This window comes from Dipodomys merriami, unplaced genomic scaffold (genome assembly GCF_024711535.1).
Source record: "Dipodomys merriami isolate MVZ:Mamm:240054 unplaced genomic scaffold, mDipMer1.0.p SCAF_33, whole genome shotgun sequence".
NCBI classification, from domain to species: Eukaryota; Metazoa; Chordata; class Mammalia; order Rodentia; family Heteromyidae; genus Dipodomys; species Dipodomys merriami.
The window spans coordinates 16,982,228-17,004,192 of NW_027204826.1; the positions used below are offsets into that span (position 1 = coordinate 16,982,228).

Genomic DNA, 21,965 nt, shown 5'->3' on the forward strand with positions numbered 1-21,965 from the left:
CGATCGCTCTCACGGCTGTGCACCTCTGAGGTCGCCTCGCTTCTGTCCCGGGACAGCGGGTCGGACCACCCGCCCCGTCGGACGCGCGCACGCACACCTGCGCGCCAGGAGGAGGCTCGGACGGGAAGGACGCGCGAGCGCCGGCGGGGGCGCCCGAGGAAAGCACACTCGGGCCGCGTTCGGCTTTAAACTGATTTTATAGATTCCCTCGACTCGCTCAGCACCAGCACTTCCAGAGCTCGGGCTGGGCAGCGGCTGCCCCATGGGGTGTGTGTGCGCTCCCACGCCCGTCACCCGAGCTACTTGGACGGCTGAGATCTCAGGATCGGGGTTCGAAGCCAGCCCGGGCAGGAAAGGTCATGAGACTCTTTTCTCCAATAAACAGGCCAGGCCTCAGGAGGACGCGCGCCCTGGCCGCGAGGAGATGGGCTCAGGCCGCCCGGGGCCCCCTCTCTAGGGTGGGGCTCACTTGCAAGTTTGGGGTCGGGGTTAAAGAAAGCTGCTCGGGACCGTGGGGCGTGGCTGTAAGGGGCGTGGCTCTGGAAGGGGCGTGGCTGGAGCTAAGTGGGCGGGGCGGGCTCTAGGGTCCGGAGCGCGTCTCTGAGGCGGGGCTTGGCGGGGGCGTGGTGATTGGTGGGCGGGGCGGGGCGGAGCCAGGGTGGCGGCGGCCCGGGACTCAGCTCTTCTTGCGCAGCTGGTTGTACTGCGCGCGGCCCAGGATGGGCTCCATGACGCTGGGCCGGAAGAAGCTGTCGCTGACCCTGCGCGCCGGCTTCTCGCGGGGCATGGCCAGGAGGCCGGGGCGCGGGCCGGCGGGCGTCTCCGCCTTGTCGTCCAGCCCGGAGCAGGAGGGGACGCTGAGGCCCCGCGTGCTGCGCGGGCCGCCGCGGGCCGCCGCGGGGCGCGGCGCGGGCTCGGGGCTGGCGGGCCGCGCCCCGGATCCCCGGCGCTCGGACTCGGGGGGCGGGTTGTCGATGTCCTGGAATTCGCTCTCCGGCTCCATCAGCGACAGCCTGGGGAGCTGGGGGACGCGCGGCCGCCTTAGGACCCCCCTCGTCCCCTCTGGGGCCCACGGAGCGGCCATCACGGGACGGGGGGGGCTGGGGCAGCAGGATGGGGGCATCGGGGACCCCCTGGGTTCCAGGCGGCTCGGAGGGCTCCGGGAAGGCCGGAGGCCCTGCGATTCCTGCTGGGCTGCAGCCGCAGGCCGCACTCGGACCCGGCCAGCGCCAGGCTGCCCCTGCCGGACGTGCCCTCAGCCCCAGGTGGGCAGGCCGGCTGCCTCTGAGGGGCTTGCCGGCCCTCCCGTTCCCCCTGTGACTAGCTGGGGCAAGGGGGGGCTTGGGCCCTTTGGGTGACCATTAGAGACCAGCTGCTGTCCCTAGAACTTTACATCCCATCCCCCGGGGAGTCCCTCCCACCTGCCCAGCCACCGCATGCCAGCACGCCAGGCCTTCAGTGGGTACTGTGAGATGAGCACCACGCTGGGCCCCGGGGTTCCTCAGACTGATGATGGGGTGCAGACAAGAGGCCTCAGCCCAGGGGGCCTGGACCTCTGCCCTCAGGGCTGGAGAGGCCCCTCCGGAGGGCACTGAGGGTGGCAGGAAGGTGTCCAGGGATGGGGGGGGGACCGCAGCCCTTCTGGTCAGCTCTCCCTTAGCTGTCCTGTCAGAGCCCCCTTGGGAACAGGAAGGTGGCGGGAGGCTGGGGGGGGGGGGGACTCACCGGTACATAGTGAACCACCGTGTCCACCACGTTGTCAGTCACGCCCTTCAGGGCGTCGGACAGTGACATGGCCCGCTTCTTCGTGGAAGAGACGGCTGGAGCCGGCGTGAGGTGCAGTATCCGCCCTGCGGTGCCCAGCACAGCCGCGGGTGCCCAGGTCACAGCAGAGATGGTGCTCTGGAGGCCCCGCCGCAGGGAGTGGACCGCCCCACCCAGCAGGGCCTGCGGGCTGGGCAGCGCCGACACCTGACGGCCAGGGCACCGTCAGCACCTCCGGCAGCCGGGAGTATGGAGATCAAACCCAGATGATGCTAAAAACAGGATCTACTACTGAGCTCACACCCAGCCCCCATATCTGTGTCTGTGTGTGTCCATACTGGGGCTTGAACTCAGGGCCTAGACACCGTCCTTTAACTCTTTAAGTCAAGGCTGGCACTCTACCACTTGAGCCACAGCTCCACCTATGGTCTTTTAGTGGTTAATTGGAGATAAGAGTCTCATGGACTTTCCTACCTAGAATGGCTTTAAACCCAGGATCCTCAGATGTCAGCCTCCCAGGCGGCCCCCAGGTCTATTAAAAGACCTGATTGCCTGGTGTCAGTGGCTCACGCCTGTCATCCTTGCTACCCAGGAGCCTGAGAGCTGAGGATCATGGTTCGAAGCCAGCTCTGGCAGGAAAGTCTGTGAGATTCTGATCTCCAATGAACCACCAAAAAGGCTGGAAAATGGCTGAAGTGACTTGAGGTAGAAAAAGCTCAGGGAAAGCACCAGGCACTGAGTTCAAGCCCTGGCACAAAAAGAAAACAAGAGCCTAGTATGTAGGGTTTGAGATCTGCCAACGGTAGTGGTAATTATATGCTTTATAATAGTAATTATGCACTATGTTATAATAGTAATTATGTAACTTAGGTAAGATTACAGCCCCATACCTATTTTTGAACTTCCTGTAAGTGGGTCATACAGAGAGGGCTCCTTTATGAAAACCCACTCATGTTCCACACTACAGAAGACAGCTTGGAAGTCTGGCTCTGACCCTTGATGTGTGGCTTTGGGCAAATGTGTTCTCCCTCAACGCATTTCTTCATCCGCAAAACAGGGCGGCTATCTCTGCCCTGCCTCTTTTTGGCAGTACTGGGATTTGAACCCAGAGCCTTCAACTCACTAGACATACTCTACCACTCCAGCCACATTTGAGTGATTTTTCCAGATAACGTCTCTTGCTTTTTCTCCTCCGACCAGCCTCAGACCATGGTTCTCCTACTTGTACCATTGCCTAAAAGCGGGATTATAGCAGCGGACCACCATGCCCAGCTGGTTTGTTGAGTTGGAGCATCATCGATAGCTTTTCGTATGGGCTGGCCTGGAACTTTGTTCTCACCCCATTGCTGGGATTACAGGCATATACCACCACACGGCTGATCCCTGTGAAGGGATCTTGTGAGGATCAGCTGAGAGAGTGAGGTGGAAATGCTGTCCTCCGTGGGTTTGGAGCGGAGAGAGCGAGAGTCGCACACATGCGCCAGGTCTCTGGCTGGTATCAGAGACCCTTGTTTTACCCCCTCCCCCCGCCCCACGGCCCGGGCCTGCGAGGGGCCTGCTTTCCCCCTCACCTCGCTGAACTTCTCCTCCGTCTCTGACTCTTCTTCCTCCGTCTCCTCTCCCTCTGAGTCTGTCTGATCGTCGTGGCTGTCCTCCTGGGCAAGGCTGTGCAGCCAGGCCCCACGCCCCTCGCTCTGCCGCGGCCGGGACACCACCTGCATGGCGGCCGACGCGCCCCACTGGGCCAGGCTGCTCTGGGGAGGGACGGCGGCAGACCTCAGGCTCAGCCGTCTGTCTGCTGACCGCCAGGACCCCAGCATCCAGAGCCCCTCGCTCCCAAGGCCGGGGTGGTTGCAGGGCCTGGTCCCCAAAGACTTTTCTTCAATTTTTTTTTTTAAATGACAGGTCTCTCTATGCAGCCCAGGGTGGCCTGGAACTTGAGATCCTCCATCCTCAGCCTCCTGGGTGCAGGGATTACAGGCATGCACTACTAAACCTGCTGGATAGGAACATTCTTGATGTCTTTCATAGCTTTCTTGAGGCATCAGGGATTCAGTGCTAGGGAAACTTTCTACCCCTGAGCTATCCCCTAGCCCTTTTAAATTAATTAATTTGTTTTTGCCGGTCCTGGGGCTTGAACTCATGGCCTATCCCTGAGCCTCTTGGTGCTCAAGACTAACACTCTACAACTTGAGCCACAGCTCCACTTCCAGTTTTCTGGTGGTTTATTGGAGATAAGAATCTCACAGACTTTCCTGCCTGGGCTGGCTTCAACCCATGATCCTCAGATCTCAGCCTCCTGAGTAGCTGGGATGACTGGTATGAGCCACAGGCACCCAGCTTCTGTTAGCACTGGTTAAATGTTGAGCTGGGGTCTTACTAAGTTGAGATCTTTGTAGCTGGGATTACAGGCATGAGTTGCCACGCCCCACACATCTTTAGGAGACGGGCAGGGCCTCCCTCCTTGCTGTTCAACTTCTACAGGAACAGCTGGGGTTCTGCCCACTGCAGGCTGAGCTGAGACACTCACTCACCAGCAAAGGACCCTTGGTACGGGGACAGTGAGCCCCTTGCCACTCCTGTGTCCTCGTGGGCCACAGCACCTGGCACGCTGTAGGTCTCGGCGCAGGTAGGTTCTCAGCACATGTGTATGTGCGTGAGGGAATGACCCAGGCCGGCGATCCTTCTAAAACTGCCTCTCATGCCGGACACCTGTGGCTCACGCCTGTAATCCTCACCACTTAGGAGTCTGAGATCTGAGGACTGAGGTTGGAAGCCATCCCTTGGATGGACTCTTCATCTCCAGTTAACCAGCGAAGAGCCAGAATTGGGCAGTGGGGCTCAAGTGGTAGAGCACCAGCCTTGGGCAAAAAAGCCAAGGGAGAGCGTGAGGCACTGAGTTCAAGCCCCGGTACAGTCACAGAATCGCCGAGAAGTCCCCATGTGACTTGCCGATCTTTGAGCTTTTATTTTTTTCTCGTTGCTGAGGATCAAACCCAGGGCCTCTGGGATCCTGGCAAGCATTCTTCTACTAAGCGGCACCGCAGCCCGCCCTCCACGCTTAACATGTCAACTTCCCTCTGGGCCTGCGTTTCCTACGCAAGCTCCTCATGCAGACGTTCCAGACTTGTCTGTGCAAAACCACTCAGAGACAGTGCTCCCTTGGGCGCAGGGTCCCAGACAGTGAGCCCACCGGCCTTCCTCGTCCTGAACTGAGGGGCCAATCCCATCAGCAGAGAAGAAGTTCCCAGGAGCAGAGAGGCCGGGGTGGGGTGGGGTGGGGGACCCCCCAGCTGCCAGCCCCCGCCAGCGGCACTCACCAGGGGCGCCACGCCGGGGATCCACATGGCCAGGGCATGCCCCTGCTTCAGCGCCCAGGCGGAGGTCCGCATGGTGTGTCGAGACAGGGTGTTGGCCAGCGCCCCGACCCTGCTGGCCAGGCTGGGCTTGGCCTTGGGGTCCTTCGGGGTCTGGGTGTGTCCAGAAGTAGGGGCTGGGTGGGGATTGATGGAGAAAGAGCCACGCTGGTGTCACCCCAAACCCACCCACCGGCGCCGGACCCCGCCTGCTTCCCTTCTCTCCGGGTGGGGTGAGGGGACTACAAGATTCTGGGTCCCTCTGAAGATTCCGCCCCTGCCCCTGCCCATTCCAGAGGGGCGCTTCACGGGCCGGGCCGCCTCCTGCCGATTCCCAGTGCCGGCCGGTACCTGACTCCTCGCTGGCCGTAGGGAGGAGGAACCCCACCACCTTCTCGATGCCGTCGAGGGCGAGCTCGGCCCCCCCGGAGGCCAGCCGGCCGGCCCGCGTCCCTGCCGCATACTCCACAGTGTCTCTGGCCACCCCCCAGGCGAGCTCGCAGCTGGCCAGCGTGGCGCCCAGGACTTTGTCGGAGGTGCTGGCAATGGGCACGCTGATGCTCTTCCGGGCAGTGCGCAGGCGCGTGGAGATGGTGCCCTTCAGCTCAGAGGCGATCTGGGGGGCGGGTAAGGTTGTGGGGTCTCCTTGCAGGCCCTGGGAGCAGCTGCTCCTGGTCTCAGACCCCACTGAAGAGTCTTATTAAAAGCCTAGGAGGCCGGCATCCACACTGGGCGCTGGTGGAGGCTGGGCGTTTGGCCTCTTCCCAGCCCTCAGGATTCTGCCTCTCCCCCAAGACAACACCAGCCCTCCCTCCAGCCCCCAGGGGGCAGCCAAGGACACAGGGCCAGGGGAAGGGGCGTGGCGTGGAGGGTTGGATCACGGGGATCTCAGTGTGTGCGCCCCTGGCTTAGCTGGCTGTAGTCTCCCAGAGCCCTGCCAGCCCCGCTGCTGCCCTTCCTGAGGGGCGATGGCTGCGAGAGGGGGTGGGGGGGGCTCACCTTCTCAGGTGGGTACTGGAGGGCAGGGATCTTCTCCTCCAGGTGGTCCAGGCCTCGGCAGGCCAGCTCATTGGCAGCTGTGACTGCAAGGGGGTCACTTTTGGGTGTGTTGGATAAAAGCACCTGAAGCCCAGAGGTGGGAACATCTGCCCAGCCTGGGGCTCCAGGTCCTTCCTTGTGAAAGGTGGACGGGGGTTATCGTGGGGAGGAAGGGATGGAAGCTACGAAAGCTGGCAAGGAACATTGTTCTCTTCATCGTCATCCGCCCCCCGCCGCCTCTCGCCTGTCTGGGTTCTGGGTTCTGGGTTCTGGGTTCTCCAGAGGAGGAGAGAAGACACACACGGGTCCCCAAGGAGGCGGGTGACAGTAGAGACCTGGGGGCCTTCGGTGACAGTCCCCAGCCCCAGACAGCTCCAGATCACCACGGCCCTGGCTTTTAGCCGGGAGGGGTTGACATGGCTGACCAGTGGTGGGAGACGGGACAGGGGGGGGGGATTGTAAAGACGTTTGTAGACCCTCATGCATTAATTCATGGAGCCGCAGAGCACGCAGGTGATGTGCTGTCTCCTGTCTTTCCAGGCTGCTGGGGGAAGGTGCTAGACTTCTCTCGCAGTTGGGGTTTCTCTCAGCTTGGTCATGGGGTGCCTTGGAGACCGCAGTCTCAGATGGGACTGAGCGCTGCTTAGGGCCAGGCTGGTGGGGGCCATAGCCGGCGCACGGCTCTCTGCTGCCCCCATGTGTCACAAACCAGCCCAGCAGCGGAGCGGGCGCCCTCCCGCATCCCCGCACGCTGCTGCCTCCGCTCCAGACTCGGTTCTCGCTGCCAGGCTGGATGTGGAGCGAGGGAGGGGATCTGGCCAGTCCCCCACCCCTCTCTCACCAGTGCCCACCCCTTCCCTTGGGCATTGTTTTACCCATCATTGCCATCCATGGCACATGCCGGGTGGACAATTGCTGCAAAGAGAGCCGTATCTACATCTTTTTGTTGCTGTTGGTGGGGCTCGAACTCAGGGCCTGGACTCTGTTCCTGAGTCTCTCTGTTCCCCAAGGATAGAGCTCTACTACTTGAGCCACAGCGCTACTTCTGGTTTTTTGAGTGGTTCATTGGAGCTATGAGTCTCACAGGGACTTTCCTGCCTGGGCTGGCTTCAAACCATGGTCCTCAGATCTCAGCCTCCTGAGCAGCTGAGATGACAGGCGTGAGCCACTGGTGCCCGGCTGTTACCTAAATCTTGATATGGAGATGATGGGCTGTCAGGCAGATGGGTGAACACTTTATCAGTCACCAGACACTGACATACATACAGACAGACAGACAGAATGGCAGGCGGGCAGGTGGCATCAGTGGGCAGTTACCAAGTGTCCTGGGAGAACTTACACTGGGTGGAGAGCCTGCGGACCACGGGCTCCACGCCCCAGGCGGCCAGGCTGCTGGCGCCCTGCACGCCCTTCTCGTAGGCATTGCACACGGAGGCCACCAGCGGGTGCGCTTCCTTGGTGCTGGTGTAGGTCTTCTGAACACACTCACAGGTGCCGCTCACCACCGGCAGCTGCAGGACCCGCTGCAGCACATTCTCCTGCTCCTGTAGACCAAGGAACACCCTGGAGTTACCCCATGGGGGGCGCGGGCTGGGGGCCAGGACACCCACTGCGAGGCTGGACCCAAGAGAGCTGGGAGATACCAAGAACAAAGCAACCTCCCAATGCCCCCGCCACAGGGGAACGGGGCACCCCGTGGGGAGGGGAGAGAGCCCTTCCACCACTGCCGGCCCACCCCAGGGCCCCCCAACCCCACCCCCCTCCCAGCAAAGAGCAGGTGTCACTGCACCCGTGTGCGCATGTATTCCTCCTTTCGTCTGATGTCCCCATCAACACGGTGCTGTGCTCTCTCCCATCCCCCGTCTCCAGATGCTGGTCTCCTGTGAAGTTCCCTCACCTTCCCTCCCATGCGACTTTGGGTGGAAGGCCACTTCCCCCGTGGCTCCCGTGGGAGTATGACCATACACACACACACACACACACACACACACACACACACACACACACACTGCATTGTATCCATTGTGTCCTTCCCCAGGCTGGCTCCACATCTATCCCACAATGCTGTGTGTGTGTGCATGTACTCTTGCACTTTCTTTCTCCCAGCAGAGCCTCGTCTCTATGGCCAGGGCCAGCTTGGAAGTGTGGTGCAGGAAAGGGTCGGAGCACTGTGTTACCGTCAGGGCCGCACCACGCAGAGTGTGGAGCTTCAGATCTTCCCAGCCTCGCAGGATCCTGGCTTCCCAAGGCTCGGAAGCACAAGTGCTAGCCAGCATGTCGATGCTGGGCTTGAGCGTGGACGTCTCTGTGGCTGGGAACTCTCCCCCCGGCCACACACACACACAGGGGCTGGGCCGGCTGTGGGCAGGCACTGCCCAGCTCGGGTCTGCACACTTCCTCGTCTTCCCTCTGTGCCCCGGGACAGCGCTGAGCAAGTCTGTCTCGCCGGACACACACTGGCTCTTCACGGGTTGCAGGTCAAATACATCTTCCTTAAAGAGTCTCTTCTTCACCGGAAGTGGTGCTCATTCCTCAGGCGGTTTATAAATGGTTTGCACTGACCAGGTGCTGCTGGCTCACGCCTGTTGGTGGCTCCTAGCTACTACTCAGGAGGCTGAGATCTGAGGATCATGGTTAGAAGCCAGCCTTCACAGGAAAGTCTGTGACATTCTTTTTTTGTTGTTGTTGGTCATGGGGCTTGAACTCTAGGCCTGGGCGCTGCCCCTCAGCTCTTCAGCTCAAGGCTAGGTCTCTACCACTTGGGCCACGGCGCCACTTCCAGTTTTCTGGTGGTTTATTGGAGAGAAGAGTTTCATGGACTTTCCTGCCCAGGCTGCCTTTGAACCATGATCCTCAGATCTCAGCCTCCTGAGGAGCTAGGATGATAGGCGTGAGCCACCGATACTTAGCTGTGAGATTCTTTTTGTTGTTGTTGTTGTTGATCATGGGACTTGAACTCTGGACCTGGGTGCTGTCCTTGAACTCTTTTTATTTTGCTCAAGGCGAGCACTCTACCAATTTGAGCCACAGCTCCACTTTGGTTTTTGGTGCTTCACTGGAAACAAGAGTGTCATGGAATTTCCTGACGGGGCTGGCCTTGAACCTCGATCCTCAAATCTCAGTCTCCTGAGTAGCTAGGATGACAGGTATGAAGTACCAGTGCTCAGCATCTGTGACATTCTTAGGCTGTTGGCACTGCCTGGTCTTTGGAATAATAAGAATTGTGCACAGCAAAAATAATATGGGAAAACACCCCAGGCCTGGCTTAGATGCTGGAGCTGTGCCCCAGGACAGGGCTCTGACCTAAAGGAGCAGGCCTGGCCTGCTCTGTGTGGCAGGCTGAGCTGGGAGAGCCACGGAGCAGACCCACGGGGTCGCTGGACAGAGTGGGCAGCAATGCCATTCTAGGCAGAGCAGGGCTGTTGCAGACAAAGCTCAAGGGGCTGGGGGAGGGACTCACAATGCTGGAATTTCCTCTCTCTGCGCCCTTAATACAACACCGAGCAACTCAGCGACTCCCAAGGCCAAGGCCAACGTGGGGGAGAGGAGGGCTTATGGTTCCCAATGCGTAAGTTTTAGCAACTATCTGAACTGGGCCCACATCCGAGCGGCCTTGGCAAGAGGCATCCAAGAGAAGTATCAAAATCACCCCAAGTCTCAGTGAGAAACAGGCTAGAGATAAGCAGAGAAGCACTGGACCCTGGCCTGTTCCCACACGGAGCAGCTCAGGCCACGCACGGGAGGTGACCTTCACGGGGGACGGACACCAAGCTGACCCATGGAGTGGATCTACACAGATCACACATGCCCGAGTTGGGGGACTGAGCCTGGGCTCTTTGTTTTGGGGACACAGCTGTCCCCTTCTGTGCCAGCCCCCTAAACTCCCAGCCTATATCTCTGTCCCTTTTTGTTTAGTGGGTTTTTTGTTTGATTGGTTGGTTGGTTGGGTTTTTTGTGGCTATTGTTGTTTTTGCCAGTACTGGGCTTGAACTCAGAGCCTGGGTGCTCTCTCTTAGTGTTTTTGCCCAAGGCTGGTGCTCTACTAATTGAACCACCACTCTCCTTCCAACTTTTTGGTGGTTGATTGGAGATGAGCGTCTCACAGACTTTCTTTCCTTCTAACCAGGATCCTTACCTCTCAGCCTCCTGAGTGTGGGAGGGTCGCAGGTGTGAGCCACAAGCACCTGGAACTCTTATTTTTATTTTTTGGGGGCGGTCCAGTCGTGGGACCTGAACTCTGGGCCTGGGCGCTGTCCCTCAGCTCTTCAGCTCAAGGCTAGCACTCTACCACTTGAGCCACAGCACCACTTCTGGCTTTTTTCTTTTTGCTTATGTGGTGCTGAGGAATCGAACCCAGGGCCTCATGCTTGCAAGGCAAGTGCTCTACCACTAAGCCACCTTCCCAGCCCCACCTGGAACTCTTTTGCTTGGTTTTTCCTAGGAGTCTTTTCTTTTTTTTCTTTTTTCTTTTTTTTTTGTCGGTCGTGGGGCTTGAACTCTGGGCCTGGGCGCTGTCCCTCAGCTCTTCAGCTCAAGGCAAGCACTCTACCACTTGAGCTACAGCGCCACTTCCGGTTTTCTGGTGGTTTATTGGAGATAGGAGTCTCACGGTCTCTCCTGCCCGGGCTGGCTTTGAACCGCGATCCTCAGATCTCAGCCTCCTGAGTAGCTAGGATTACAGGCGTGAGCCACCAGCACCCGGCTGGAGTCTTTTCTTTATCCCAGATCGCCCCCACCCCACGCCCTGCCACCCCAGCCCTGCAGAGGTAATGAAGGCAGCAATAACTGACTCCTGGCCCAGGAATTAGTAGTGCATTGCATACAGCCCGCCTGTCTCCTGAATCTCCCCCCCTCTCCTCACCCCCCGCGTGCGGGTCCACCCGCCTCAGGTTACTCACCGGGGCATCTCCAGCCACCAGGGTCGGGCCCTTGTTTGCTGCCATCCCAGCGGTGCACCCTGCAAGGCAGACCCGGGTGTGTGAGAGACCTGCAGGCCTTCGAGCCCCAGCATCCGCTCCTCCTTTTCACGGGCTCCTGGCCTGGGAGCTCAGCACCCCCAGCAGAGGGTGAATGCCACACACTCAGGCCACCCCGGGGCCCTTGGCAGGGACGGCTGCCCGGCCTAAGATCAGCACGGACATTGCTTAGAAGCGCTCAAGACAAGAAATAACGTAGGAAGTGGCGCTGTGGCGCCCAGAGTTCAAGCCCCACAACCAACCAAAAAAGAAAAAAGAAAGAAAGAAAGAAAGAAATAACACAGGAAACCACGAGAGAGAAAAGAGAAAAGGCTGCCGGGCACCGGCGGCTCACGCCTGTCATCCTAGCTACTCAGGAGGCTGAGATCTGAGGATCATGGTTTGAAGCCAGCCTGGGCAGGAAAGTCCAGAGACTTCTATCTCCAATGAACCAGCAAACAAGCCACAAGTGGAGCTGTGGCCTAAGTGGTAGACTGCCAGCCTTGAGTGAAAACACTAAGGGACAGCGCTCAGGCCCTGAGTTCAAGTCCCAGCATGAGTACCATAAATAAACAAAATTTTAAAAAATTCAGATAGAGTCTCCGAGCCCTTAGCTGAGGGTCTAAAAAGAGACTAATGAGTGTCAAGCTTCAGTTGCTCATAAAACTAACCATTGGGCTGCATTCAGGAAAACCGAGTGGCCCAAGCCACTCACGCGCTCCACTCCTGGCCCTGGGTCCCCTAGGTGTCCTCCTCCCAGTAACCCTCCCCCAGCACTCAACACACACCAGGACCCCATACACACCGCAGCTGATGGCCGCCACACTCTGAGTGCCCGGCCGCAGCGTCTCCACACAGAGACTCCTCTGGTCACCAGGGCACTCTTGGGCAATGCCCACTGGGCTCCCAGCTCGGGGAGGGCAGGCAGGAAGGGAGAGCAGGGGCCACCAGTTGCCATGGTTATCTGACCCAGAGTCCCCTGGGTCCCCTGTAAGGACATTTGGCCAAGGAAGATGTAGCTCACAGGGCAGGAGACCCGAACTCAGAGGGGTTATTATTATTAGCTGTTATTCCGGAGTTAGGAAGCACCGCTTCTGCAGTTTTTGCTCTTGGTGGGATGTATGTCGTTAAAGTTATCGATACTCAGGTTCCATACTCCTCTGCGATCATGGGCTGGGGATGCGACTCGGGTGGTGGAGTGTTCGCTTACATGCCGGAGGCTCTGGGTTCAATCCCTAGTCATGAAACATGAACAATTAATTCTGTAATCATTGGTTCCTTTCCCCAACCTGACAACGTGGTGGCTGAAGGAGGTGCCTGGGGGGGTGTGAGGGGGGGCTAAAGGAGGTGCCTCAGGGCCTCTTAGTTAAGATGGGTAAGAAGGCCGGGCATTGGTGGCTCATGCCTGTCATCCAGCTACTTGGGAGGCTGAGATCTGAGGACCACAGTTCAAAGCCAGCCCAGGCAGGGAAGTCCATGAGACTCTTATCACCAATCAACCACCAAAAAGCTGGAAGTGGCGCTGTGGCTCAGGTGGTAGAGCACTAGCCTTGAGCACAAAAGCTCAGGGACAGCAGCCAGGCCCTGAGTTCAAGCCCCAGGACTGGCACAGGAAAAAACTTACAAAGGTGAGTCCGAGGACAGCCCTGGGGCTATTTCTGGCTGTCGAGGCATGGACTGTGCTGGGCGGGCTGAGTGGGCGCCAGAGACCCCGGCTGCAGCCTGGGTGTGAAATACCACAGCACAGGAGCCAAAGGGAGGTCATGGAGGAGAGTCAGGAAGACACAGGGACGGAGGGAGCCGGCGGTGGGGAGAGGAGGCGGCTCGGGCCTCTCCCCGGCTTCCACGGCGGACGGCAGCCTGGCCAAAGGGCAGCGTGTGTTCTGGGCTCCGAGCCGGGCGCGGTGCTGACACAGCTGGACCGGGCTTTAGTGCTGGGTTCTCAATGTGGGTGAGAGGTGAGGCTGGTGAAAGGGAGGGGAGGGAAGTCCCTGGGGGAGCAAGGGGCGCGGGCAGGGCTCAGGGCACAGGGCACAGGGTTCGATCCGTTCCCCGCCCGCTCTTCTGGCCTGTTCCCCACCTCCACACCTCGGTGGGGGCCTGGTCACGCTCCCTGGTGGATTTCCCACCCCAGGCGCGGCCCTGAATGGACGCGTGGGTCACGGTGCTGGGCTGTGAAGGAGCCTCTTTAGTTCTCGGACTCCCCACAAATGTGGAGGCCGTGGAGGAGGCAGCGGACCTCACGGGGGTGCACAGCAGCTCTGGAGAAAGCAGGTGGCGTTTCCCAGCTTGCCCGCCGCCCACCCCGACTCACAGGGACCCAAGGATGGCTGTGAAGGCCCTGGAGACGCCCACAGCTCCTGCTGCCCACGCCACAGTGGGTGACGGGGCAGCTCACAACACACTGCCACGTGGGGCGCCACGCGGCCCCTCCCCGCGGCAGGCCGCCTCCCGCAGCGCTCCTCTCCGGCCCCCAACACATGCACAGGTGCCAGCCGGCTGAATCTAGAAATTTATTGGTCACAACGCATCTCTAACGGTAGAGGATTGCGAGGTTAAAAAACAGTGATTGGCAAGTATTAGTTGCTTGGTCCCAGAAGCTTCCTACAAAATTCCCCAAATAGTTCCTTAAATCTACCTCAGTTAACCAGGAGCCCAAAGACCTGAGATTACTTTTACAGACTTCCAGTCACATTTCCAGGACACAATTCATTCAGTGAATATTCTTCTGATTTTCTTTTTCTTTTTTGTCAGTCGTGGGGCTTGAACTCTGAGTCTGGGCGCTGTCCCTGAGCTCTTCAGCCCAAGGTGAGTGCTCTACCGCTTGAGCCACAGCGCCACTTCTGGTTTTCTAGTGGTTTATTGGAGATGAGTCTCACAGAGTTTACTGCCCGGGCTGGTTTTGAACCGCAATCCTCAGATCTCAGCCTCCTAAGTAGCTAGGATTAGTGGTGTGAGCCACCAGCACCCGGCCCTCTTCTGATCTTCTACTCAGATAAATGATGTGGTGACGGCGTGACGTGGGCCGCCTCCCTGGGGGACCTCCGCCGTGACACCTGAGACAGGAGGCAGGGACTGAGGAAATGCTGAGTGGATCACAGCCCTGCACGCTCCTGCGCTCTGTGTGAGGTATCAGACACTGTGGTGAACTTCCACCTACTTCCACCCCGGGTCAGGATTTCTGTTTACTCACGGGTGACCCGGAGGCTTCTCTAAGGTTCCAGAGGCTTCTTGCAGGTACAGCTGACACAGGGGCCCGGCGGCTGAGTGTCTGGCGCCCAACAAGCCACTCAGGGCCAAAGGGCTGAGAGGCTCTGCCCCCTCGTCCTGCAGCCCACACCCAGAGGTGGGGAGATGGCGGCAGGAAGGAGGGAGGGCGGAAGTCAGAGTGGAGAGCCGCACATCGCACTCACTGTGGCTGTGCGGAGCCCAGGTGCACACAGCCCAGCCCCCCCCCCCGAGTCCTCGCTCGTAGACTGTTAGCATTTTGCTTTGTTAGCTTTTGCTCCCTGTCCATTCTTACTCAGACGACACCCAGGCTCTCATTGGGAGAAGCTGGGCAAGGGTTAGAAAAATGGAAAAGAAGTATACACGGGGCTGGGAAGGTGGCTCAGTGGTAGAGCACTTGCCTTGCATGCATGAGGCCCTGGGTTCGATTCCTCAGCAACCCATAAGCAAAAAAGAAAAAAGCTGGAAGTGGCGCTGTGGCTCAAGTGGTAGAGCACTAACCTTGAGCTGAAGAGCTGAGGGACAGCGCCCAGGCCCAGAGTTCAGGCCCCACGACCAGACCCAAAAAAAAAAAAAGAAGTATACACATCAGGGCTGGGAACAGGCTTAGTGGCAGAGTGCTTGCCTAGCATGCGTGAAACATTGTGTTCCATTCCTCAGTACCACCGAAGCAGAAAAGGCCAGAAGTAGTGCAGTGCTAGCCTTGAGCAAAAGGAGCTCAAGGACAGTGCCCAGTCCCTGAGTTCAAGAGCCAGGACTGGCAAAAAAATAAAGAAAATGAAAGAAACACACACATATATTCTAACACTTTAAAAAACAAACATCAAGCCAGGCACTGGTGGCTCATGCTTGTCATCCTAGCTACTCAGGAGCCTGAGGTCTGAGGATTGCGATTCAAAGCCAGCCTGGGCAGGAAAATCCATGAGACTCTTATCTCTAATTGACCACCAGAAAATTTGAAGTGCTGCTGTGGCTCTGAGTGGTATGGAATTAGCCTTGAGCAAAAGAGCTCAGGGACAGTGCCCAGGCCTGAGTTCAATGCTTAGGACAAAAAAAAATCCCCCCCCCAATAAAACCCCACACATCAGTCCTTACACCTTATTCTTGACCTTTCTTACATTACCAATCATTAAGCACTCACTCAAAAAAAAAAACCAAAAAACCTTAAAGCCAAGCACCGGAGACTCACACCTGTGATCCTAGCTCCTCCGGAAGCTGAGATCTGAAGATTGCAGTTCACAGCCAGCCTGGGCAGGAGCCAGTCCATGAGCCTCTCATCTCCCATTAACCACCAGAGAACTGGAAGTGGTGCTATGGCTCAGTGATAGAATGCTCACCTTGAGCAAAAAGAGCTCAGAGACAGCACCCAGGCCCTGAGTTCAAGCCCCACAATTGACCCCCCCCAAAAAAAAAAAAAAACCCTAAGTAGAGTCTAACCCGGCTGGTGGCCAACACAAATGCCCATTCTTCCAGACGTATGTCATCCGCACGGCCAGGGGCTGGCGCGGGCTCCGAGCGGCCTAGCGCGTCTTCAGCTTCATCTGGGGGTAGGCCACGGTGACCATGCCCACCAGCGAGGACAGCAGGCCCCCCAGCCCGATGATGCCGAGGCTGGGCCTGCAGAGGCCCAGCTGGTTCAGGGGGATGAGGATATCGCACAAGTTCTTCACCGTGTCCAGGAGCAGGGGCGGGTGCCGCTTCAGAGACCGGAAGAGGAGCAGGACGGAGGGCTGGAGCCGCTCGCTCTCCCCGTGGTCCCCCGCCTGCCACCCCTGGGCATCCCCGGGGGCCTTCTCTCCCCCGGCCCCGCGGTCCGCAGCCTGCGCCAGGTGCAGCGCAATCTCGTACAGGTCTCGGAGCAGGCTCAGCAGGAGGAAGCAGTAGTAGTGGCGGGCGGCGCGCAGCTGCCACCGCTCCCGGTGGACGCGGGAGGCCAGGCCCACGCTCTTCGCCCAGAGGACCGTGTCGCAGACGAAGTAGACCACACGGTTCAGGTTGGCTAGTGTGAGGCACAGGCGCGGCACCGGGTCGGCCGCGCGGATGCTCTGCTCCGTCGCCTGCACGGCGTGCACCACGTTGCCCAGTCTGAACCCTGCAAGGAGAGTGCACGCCGAGAGTCACGTCGTTCACCCGGGGCCCGGGCAGCGCCAGCCCCTCTCCTCACGCCTGCGGGCGCGGGAGGCTGGAGCTGGGGCAGGAAAGGACTGCGGGCTGCAGCCACCTAACGTGACCCTGAGAGGCACTAAAGACAGTGCCCCCCTCCATGTGTCTCCTCCGCTGCTGTGGGCATGCCACACCAGCCTGGGCACACTGGCAGCTGGGTCCCCCCTCTCCCCCTTCTCCACAGGGACTTGGGACATTCTTTCCTTTGCTCGAGGTGAGGGGTCTACCACTTTGAGCCACAGTGCCACTTCTGGTTTTCTGGTGGTTCATTGGAGATGAGAGTCTCATGGATTTTCCTGCCCGGGCTGGCTTTGAACTTCAGTCCTCAGATCTCAGCCTCCTGAGTAGACAGGTGTGAGCCACCAGCACCCAGCTTTCGTGTGACATCCTTATACAGATGATTTTCCAAAGAAGACTGACTTAAAAACACACACACATACACACACTACTGCTAGTGGGGTGGAGTGCAGAGTTGGGGATCCCAGGCAAACCGATCAACTCTTAAACAGCAGTCCTTATGTGGGCCTGCACTTTAGTCAGCTTGGGACCGTCAGCTGACATATGTTTACTGACCCTGGGGGAGGGGCTGTGGACAGAGCAGGAAGACTTTCCCTAAAGGATGGCACTTGAGACTCAGTGCGTTTGCCTGTGCGGACTCTCCAAGTACCTGGCACTAACTACTTAGATCGTCTTGGATCCACACATACTGGATTTTCAAGAGTCTAAATCACCTTTAAGCAACGGCATGCTAAAGAAGCTAAGCTATTTCTAATCTTGGCCTGGAAGGCGTCTAGAAGAGATCACTGCACCCCTGTGGCCTGGACCGCCTTTGTCAGATGAGTTGCGCAGTTTGACACCAATCCTCCCACACAATCACTTGCTTATAACAGTCCTGACTTGGCTCAGGAAAACCTCCCTTCTAGAATGGTCTATTTCTCCAGCCACAACTCAAGTTTCTCCTCTTCTAAAATATCTTACTCTTCTTCTACCTTAAGCCACCATAGCCAGCATTAAACCTCATATCCTTACGTAGGGCAGGCGATTTTATGTCTCTCATAAAGCTAAGGAATGCTCCTTTGGGAAGGAAGTACTCAAACCAAGCCACTCCACAGGTGAGGTGGTAAGTCTTGTTCTGAGGTCCCCGCTGGCCAACTGTGGCAACATCTGGTCAGTAAGGAGTCAGGCTCACAATGTGGCCAGAAGTGTGCCATTCCCCAGGACACATGATCACAAGCATCTGTGTGAGCGAAGCCCAGCTTCACCTGCAGCCTGTGAGGGAAGAATGGAGGCCAGGCCCTCAGGCGCACGCCAGTAATCCCGGCTAGTCAGGAGGCTGAGATCGGACAATCTCACCTAGAAGCCAGCCTAGGAAATAAAGTCTGAGACGCTCGCCTTCATTTAGGCAGTAAAAATCCGGAAGAGGAGCCGTGAAGGCAGGTGGTATAGGACAGGGCTAGTCTGATGTGTGCAAACTCTTCCCTACCCCACACCCACCGTGACTAAGCAGAGGTAGGGTGTAGCTCCATGCTACCCCCTGTGTGAACTCAGGTGGGTGTTTGTCTTCAGCTTTCTGTAGTTCCTTGAGGCAGCCTGACCTGACAGGCTAATTTCATCCGTGATCTTGGTGGACTGGAAATGGTGACCCTGGAGAAGGCAGTGTGAGGGCTGGGCTGGGGCTGAGGGCTCTAACTCAGGAGTCGAGGTACTTACACTTGCGACCAGAGCTCACACTGGACTCCAATTTCTTGAGCTTCATTACCAGCTTCTCACTGCCAGCTTTAGACTCTAACAAATATCTAAGCAACATGCATGTGTACTGAGTGGCTCTGAAATGGAAACACAAATGAGGAACATGAATTGCACGCCCGGCTTGTTTTTGGGCCGACTCCTGTTCTGAGACCCATCTGGGAAAGGAGGTTGTATTGTCATGAGCCCTCTAACCAGAAAACACACTTTAAAAGAGACCTGGCAGACTGATATCTGAGGATCAAGGTTCAAAGCCATCCCAGGCAGGAATGTCCATGAGACCCCTTTATCTCCAATTAACTACCAGAAAGCTGGAAGTGGCGCTGTGGCTCAAAGTAGTAGAGCACTTGCCTTGAGTGAAAGAGCTCAGGGACAGCGCCCCAGCCCTGAGTTCAAGCCCCATAACCCACCAAACAAAAAAACAAACAAGAAAAAAAGTTATTCATGGAGGAAGGGAGAGGGCGCGAGTGCATCCCACACACTGTGGGGCCGCTGCCCTTACAGGAGCAGAAGTCATCCCTCCCCAGGGACCCAGGGGAGAGCTCCAGCGCCACGCAACCCAGCGTTGGGAAAGAACCCTGCAACAAGGCACCGGGCAGCGGGCAGCCAAAAGCGCCAACTTCCAGCCCAGAGGTGTTTTAGAGTCCCACGTGAACTTGTCTATCCCATAGCTAACCCACGAACAGAAACCAACCAACAGTCCACAGTTGGAATAGTACTTCAGTGTCTAAAGCTAAAGGACCAATAAGCTGGTTGTATACCTGTAATCCCACCAACTCAGGAAACAGAGCCAGGAGGCTCAAGAGTTTGAGGCCAGACAGGGTGACAGAGCGAGTTCTGGACCAAACTAGATGACCATCTTAACATAAAACCAACAAATCAAAAGGGCCAACTATTCACCAGGATGCAAATGAGTACACATGCATCTTATATATATGAAGTCTAGGAGGAATGCTGTTTAATAAAATCTTCAATCAAGCAGTTATTGTCAGGCTTGCAAGTGACAATGATTTAGTGATAAATTTGATAAATGAGAAAGTTATCACAATGAGAAATGAGAAAGTTCTCAGTCAAACATCCGAATACACCTAAAACTCCGCATCATAAAAGGAGGTGCTGGTTCCTAGTGTTCCGTAGCTGCCTTTGAGACCCAATATGATATATATATATATATATATATATATATTTTTTTTTTTTTTTTTTTTTTTTTTTTTTTTTTTTTGGTGGTTGTGGGGCTTGAACTCCGGGCCTGGAGAACTGTCCCTCAGCTCTTCAGCTCAAGGCTAGCACTCTACCAGTTGAGCCACAGCGAACTTCCAGTTTTCTGGTGGTTAATGGAGCCTGGAGTCTCACAGACATTCCTGCCTGGGCTGGCTTTGAACCTTGATCCTCAGATCTCAGCCTCCTGAGTAGCTAGGATTACAGATGTGAGCCACTGGTGCCCAGCTTGATATAATAATAATAATAATAATAATGTTATTATTTTGGTCATAGGGCCTGAACTCTGGGCCTGGGCGCTGTCCCTCAGCCCTTCAGCTCAAGGTTATTGGTCTACCATTTGAACTACAGCGCCACTTCTGGCTATTTCTGCTTATGTGGTGCTGAGGAATTGAACCCAGGGCCTCATGCATGCAAGGCAAGCACTCTACCACTGAGCCACCTTCCTAGCCTAAATATTATCCTCAATAAAAACAAGGCCCATTCTCCAAAATGGTGGAGTAGCTTTTGGGAATTAAATGCAAAGGGAACATGGCTGTGCGTGTGTCTCAACAGCAGCGCCCACACCTTGCATGTGGAAGCCTGGCTTGGACCCTGGAGGGAAAGGAAAGGGAGAGGGAGAAATAGGGGTTTTCTCTTCTGGTCTTTGCTCTCTTTACCGGGGTTTGAATCTCAGGCACTCTACCACTTGAGCCACACCTCAGGTACAGTTCTCTTTTTTCTTTTGTCAGTTGTGGGGCTTGAACTGGGGGCCTGGGCACAGTCCCTGAGCTCTTTTTTCACTCAAGGCTAGTGCTCTACCACTCTGAGCCACAGCACCACTTCTGGTTTCCTGGTGATTAATTGGAGATAAGAGTCTCATGGACTTTTCCTGCCCAGGCTGGCTCTGAACCATGATCCTCAGATCTCAGCCTCCTGAGTAGCTAGGATTATAGGCAAGAGTCACCAGGTCTCTTTTGTAAGTGTTTTCTGATTTGAAGGCTCATGACAATACAGCTTCCTTTCTCAGATTGGTCTCAGGAATAGGCCTGAAAACAAGGCCTTATTGGAGGGCCACCAGGCTGTTCATGAGTGTCTACAGCGCGTTCAGAGGAGTAGGAGTTGTTGGAGATCTCAGACTTTGCTAATATAGTGGAAATGATTATTCTAACCACCATCCTCCTTGATAAGCTGGACTTGCAGGATACAATGTAGGCACAATAAAGTGATAGGTTTTGATTTTAATAAAGCCTGAACAGAACACAACTGTTTAGGAGAGCCCATGGCATCCGTGGGAACAGCAGTCCGGCTTAGTCACTGAGAGGTGAGCACTGGAATCAATGGTGTGCATTTCTATCTCACTTGACCATCTACTACACCATCTCCTAACTGTGAAAGATTTAAATCTCTATTCCTGAGGGTTACTTAAGAGTTGCAAAACACTGCAATGTTGGCACCCCAGAGTCTCTCTCTTTTTCTTTTTTTTTGGTCGGTCATGGGGCTTGAACTCTAGGCCTGGGCACGGTCCCTTGAGCTCTTCAGCTCAAGGCTAGCGCTCTGCCACGTGAGCCACAGCGCCACTTCCAGCTTTTTCTGTGTATGTGGTACAGAGGAATCGAACCAGGGCTGCTCACATGCTAGGCAAGGACACTCTACCACTGAGCCACCTGCCCAGCTCCCCAGAGTCTCTTTACTGGGACGATTCTTACTGGTGGGTTTGTGTTAGCATCTGCAGACCCAGAAAAGAGAGTTACTCAGGAAAACCGCCACCGTGGCTCGGTGTAAAGGACTATTGGGCAGGAATCGAAGTGTCACAAGAAGCATCACCAGCGGCGCTGCAGTGGCCCTCGGCCCCGTGTGTTGTGCGACTCCCTGGGCTGCAGCTTCAGAGTCGCTCCCGGGGTCCCCGGCCCCCGCCGGGTAAGGATGGGGGGCGGAAGGCGCTTTTCTGTTTTTGCCAGTCCGGGGACTTGAACTCGGGGCCCGGGCGCTGCGCGAGAGCTTGGTCTTCTCTTCTTCCTCGGCTCGAGGCTCGACCCCTGGCGCCGCAGGAGGGGAGAGCCTCGAACTTTCCTGCTGGGCCGGCTCGGCGCCGCGATCCTCCCAGCTCAGCCTCCCGCGCCGCTGGGGCGCGGCGGGAGCACGTCGGGGGGACCCGGGCCCCCCCCACGCGGCCCGCCCCGCGGACACCCGCGGCCCCCCGGCGCGGCGGGCGCGCGGCCCGGCTTTCCCCGCGGCGACCTCCTCCTCCGCCGGCCGGAGTCCAGGGCGGGGCGGGGCGCGGGCCGAGAACCCCGGCGCCGGACTCACCTGAAAAGTCGGTCCCGGCCCTGGGTCTGGTTAGTGAAGCGCGTGAAGGCGTCCATGGCGCCCGGGCCCGGCCCTCGCGTCGCTCCGGCTCCCCGCGGGTCCTGTGGGGAGCCGCGGATCCCCGGAGGGCGGAGCCCACGGCCCGGGACTCCGCCCACGGGAGGGACACGCCCACCTCCCCCAGGAGGGCGGGCCCGAGACTCCGCCC

At 57.4% G+C, this 21,965-nt stretch overlaps 2 protein-coding genes across 6 annotated transcripts; both read right to left on the reverse strand.

Moving 5' to 3' along the window:
- Positions 1 to 184: 184 nt before the first annotated feature.
- On the reverse strand, positions 185 to 14,387 carry Plin1 (perilipin 1). 3 transcript variants are annotated; one of them, XM_070043246.1, is made up of 10 exons: positions 14,307 to 14,387; positions 11,919 to 12,348; positions 11,057 to 11,115; positions 7,498 to 7,702; positions 6,120 to 6,202; positions 5,472 to 5,736; positions 5,085 to 5,257; positions 3,336 to 3,518; positions 1,726 to 1,971; positions 185 to 1,021 (listed from the first exon to the last, which is right to left on the reverse strand). In XM_070043246.1, the coding sequence occupies exons 3-10, from the start codon at positions 11,099 to 11,101 to the stop codon at positions 677 to 679; spliced, it is 1,545 nt and encodes a 514-aa protein (XP_069899347.1). In that variant the 5' UTR covers positions 11,102 to 11,115; positions 11,919 to 12,348; positions 14,307 to 14,387; the 3' UTR covers positions 185 to 676. The 3 variants fall into 3 exon arrangements, with proteins under 3 accessions (XP_069899347.1, XP_069899346.1, XP_069899345.1); XM_070043245.1 differs by lacking the exons at positions 11,919 to 12,348; positions 14,307 to 14,387 and adding an exon at positions 11,785 to 11,878; XM_070043244.1 differs by lacking the exons at positions 11,057 to 11,115; positions 11,919 to 12,348; positions 14,307 to 14,387 and adding an exon at positions 8,336 to 10,868.
- On the reverse strand, positions 13,612 to 21,860 carry Pex11a (peroxisomal biogenesis factor 11 alpha). 3 transcript variants are annotated; one of them, XR_011376586.1, is made up of 4 exons: positions 21,758 to 21,860; positions 18,215 to 18,330; positions 14,307 to 16,433; positions 13,612 to 14,169 (listed from the first exon to the last, which is right to left on the reverse strand). XR_011376586.1 is itself a non-coding variant. In XM_070043249.1 (4 exons), the coding sequence occupies exons 2-4, from the start codon at positions 21,174 to 21,176 to the stop codon at positions 15,862 to 15,864; spliced, it is 708 nt and encodes a 235-aa protein (XP_069899350.1). In that variant the 5' UTR covers positions 21,177 to 21,486; positions 21,758 to 21,780; the 3' UTR covers positions 13,612 to 15,861. The 3 variants fall into 3 exon arrangements, 2 of the variants coding, with proteins under 2 accessions (XP_069899350.1, XP_069899349.1); XM_070043249.1 differs by adding an exon at positions 21,157 to 21,486 and having other exon boundaries at positions 13,612 to 16,433; positions 21,758 to 21,780; XM_070043248.1 differs by having other exon boundaries at positions 13,612 to 16,433.
- Between the last annotated feature and the right edge of the window lie 105 nt (positions 21,861 to 21,965).

Coding starts and splice junctions, on each gene's coding strand:
- Plin1 (XM_070043244.1), bottom strand. CDS start 8,434: ATGCTGGCTAGCACTTGTGCTTCCGAGCCTTGGGAAGCCAGGATCCTG. Junction 7,703..8,335: donor TGCGTGGTGCGGCCCTGACG/GTAACACAGTGC, acceptor CTTGGTCTACAG/GAGCAGGAGAATGTGCTGCA. Junction 5,737..6,119: donor TCCAGTACCCACCTGAGAAG/GTGAGCCCCCCC, acceptor CCCGCCCCCCAG/ATCGCCTCTGAGCTGAAGGG.
- Pex11a (XM_070043248.1), bottom strand. CDS start 21,813: ATGGACGCCTTCACGCGCTTCACTAACCAGACCCAGGGCCGGGACCGA. Junction 18,331..21,757: donor GGCCGGGACCGACTTTTCAG/GTGAGTCCGGCG, acceptor TTTCCATTTCAG/AGCCACTCAGTACACATGCA. Junction 16,434..18,214: donor TGTGAGCTCTGGTCGCAAGT/GTAAGTACCTCG, acceptor CTCTCCTTGCAG/GGTTCAGACTGGGCAACGTG.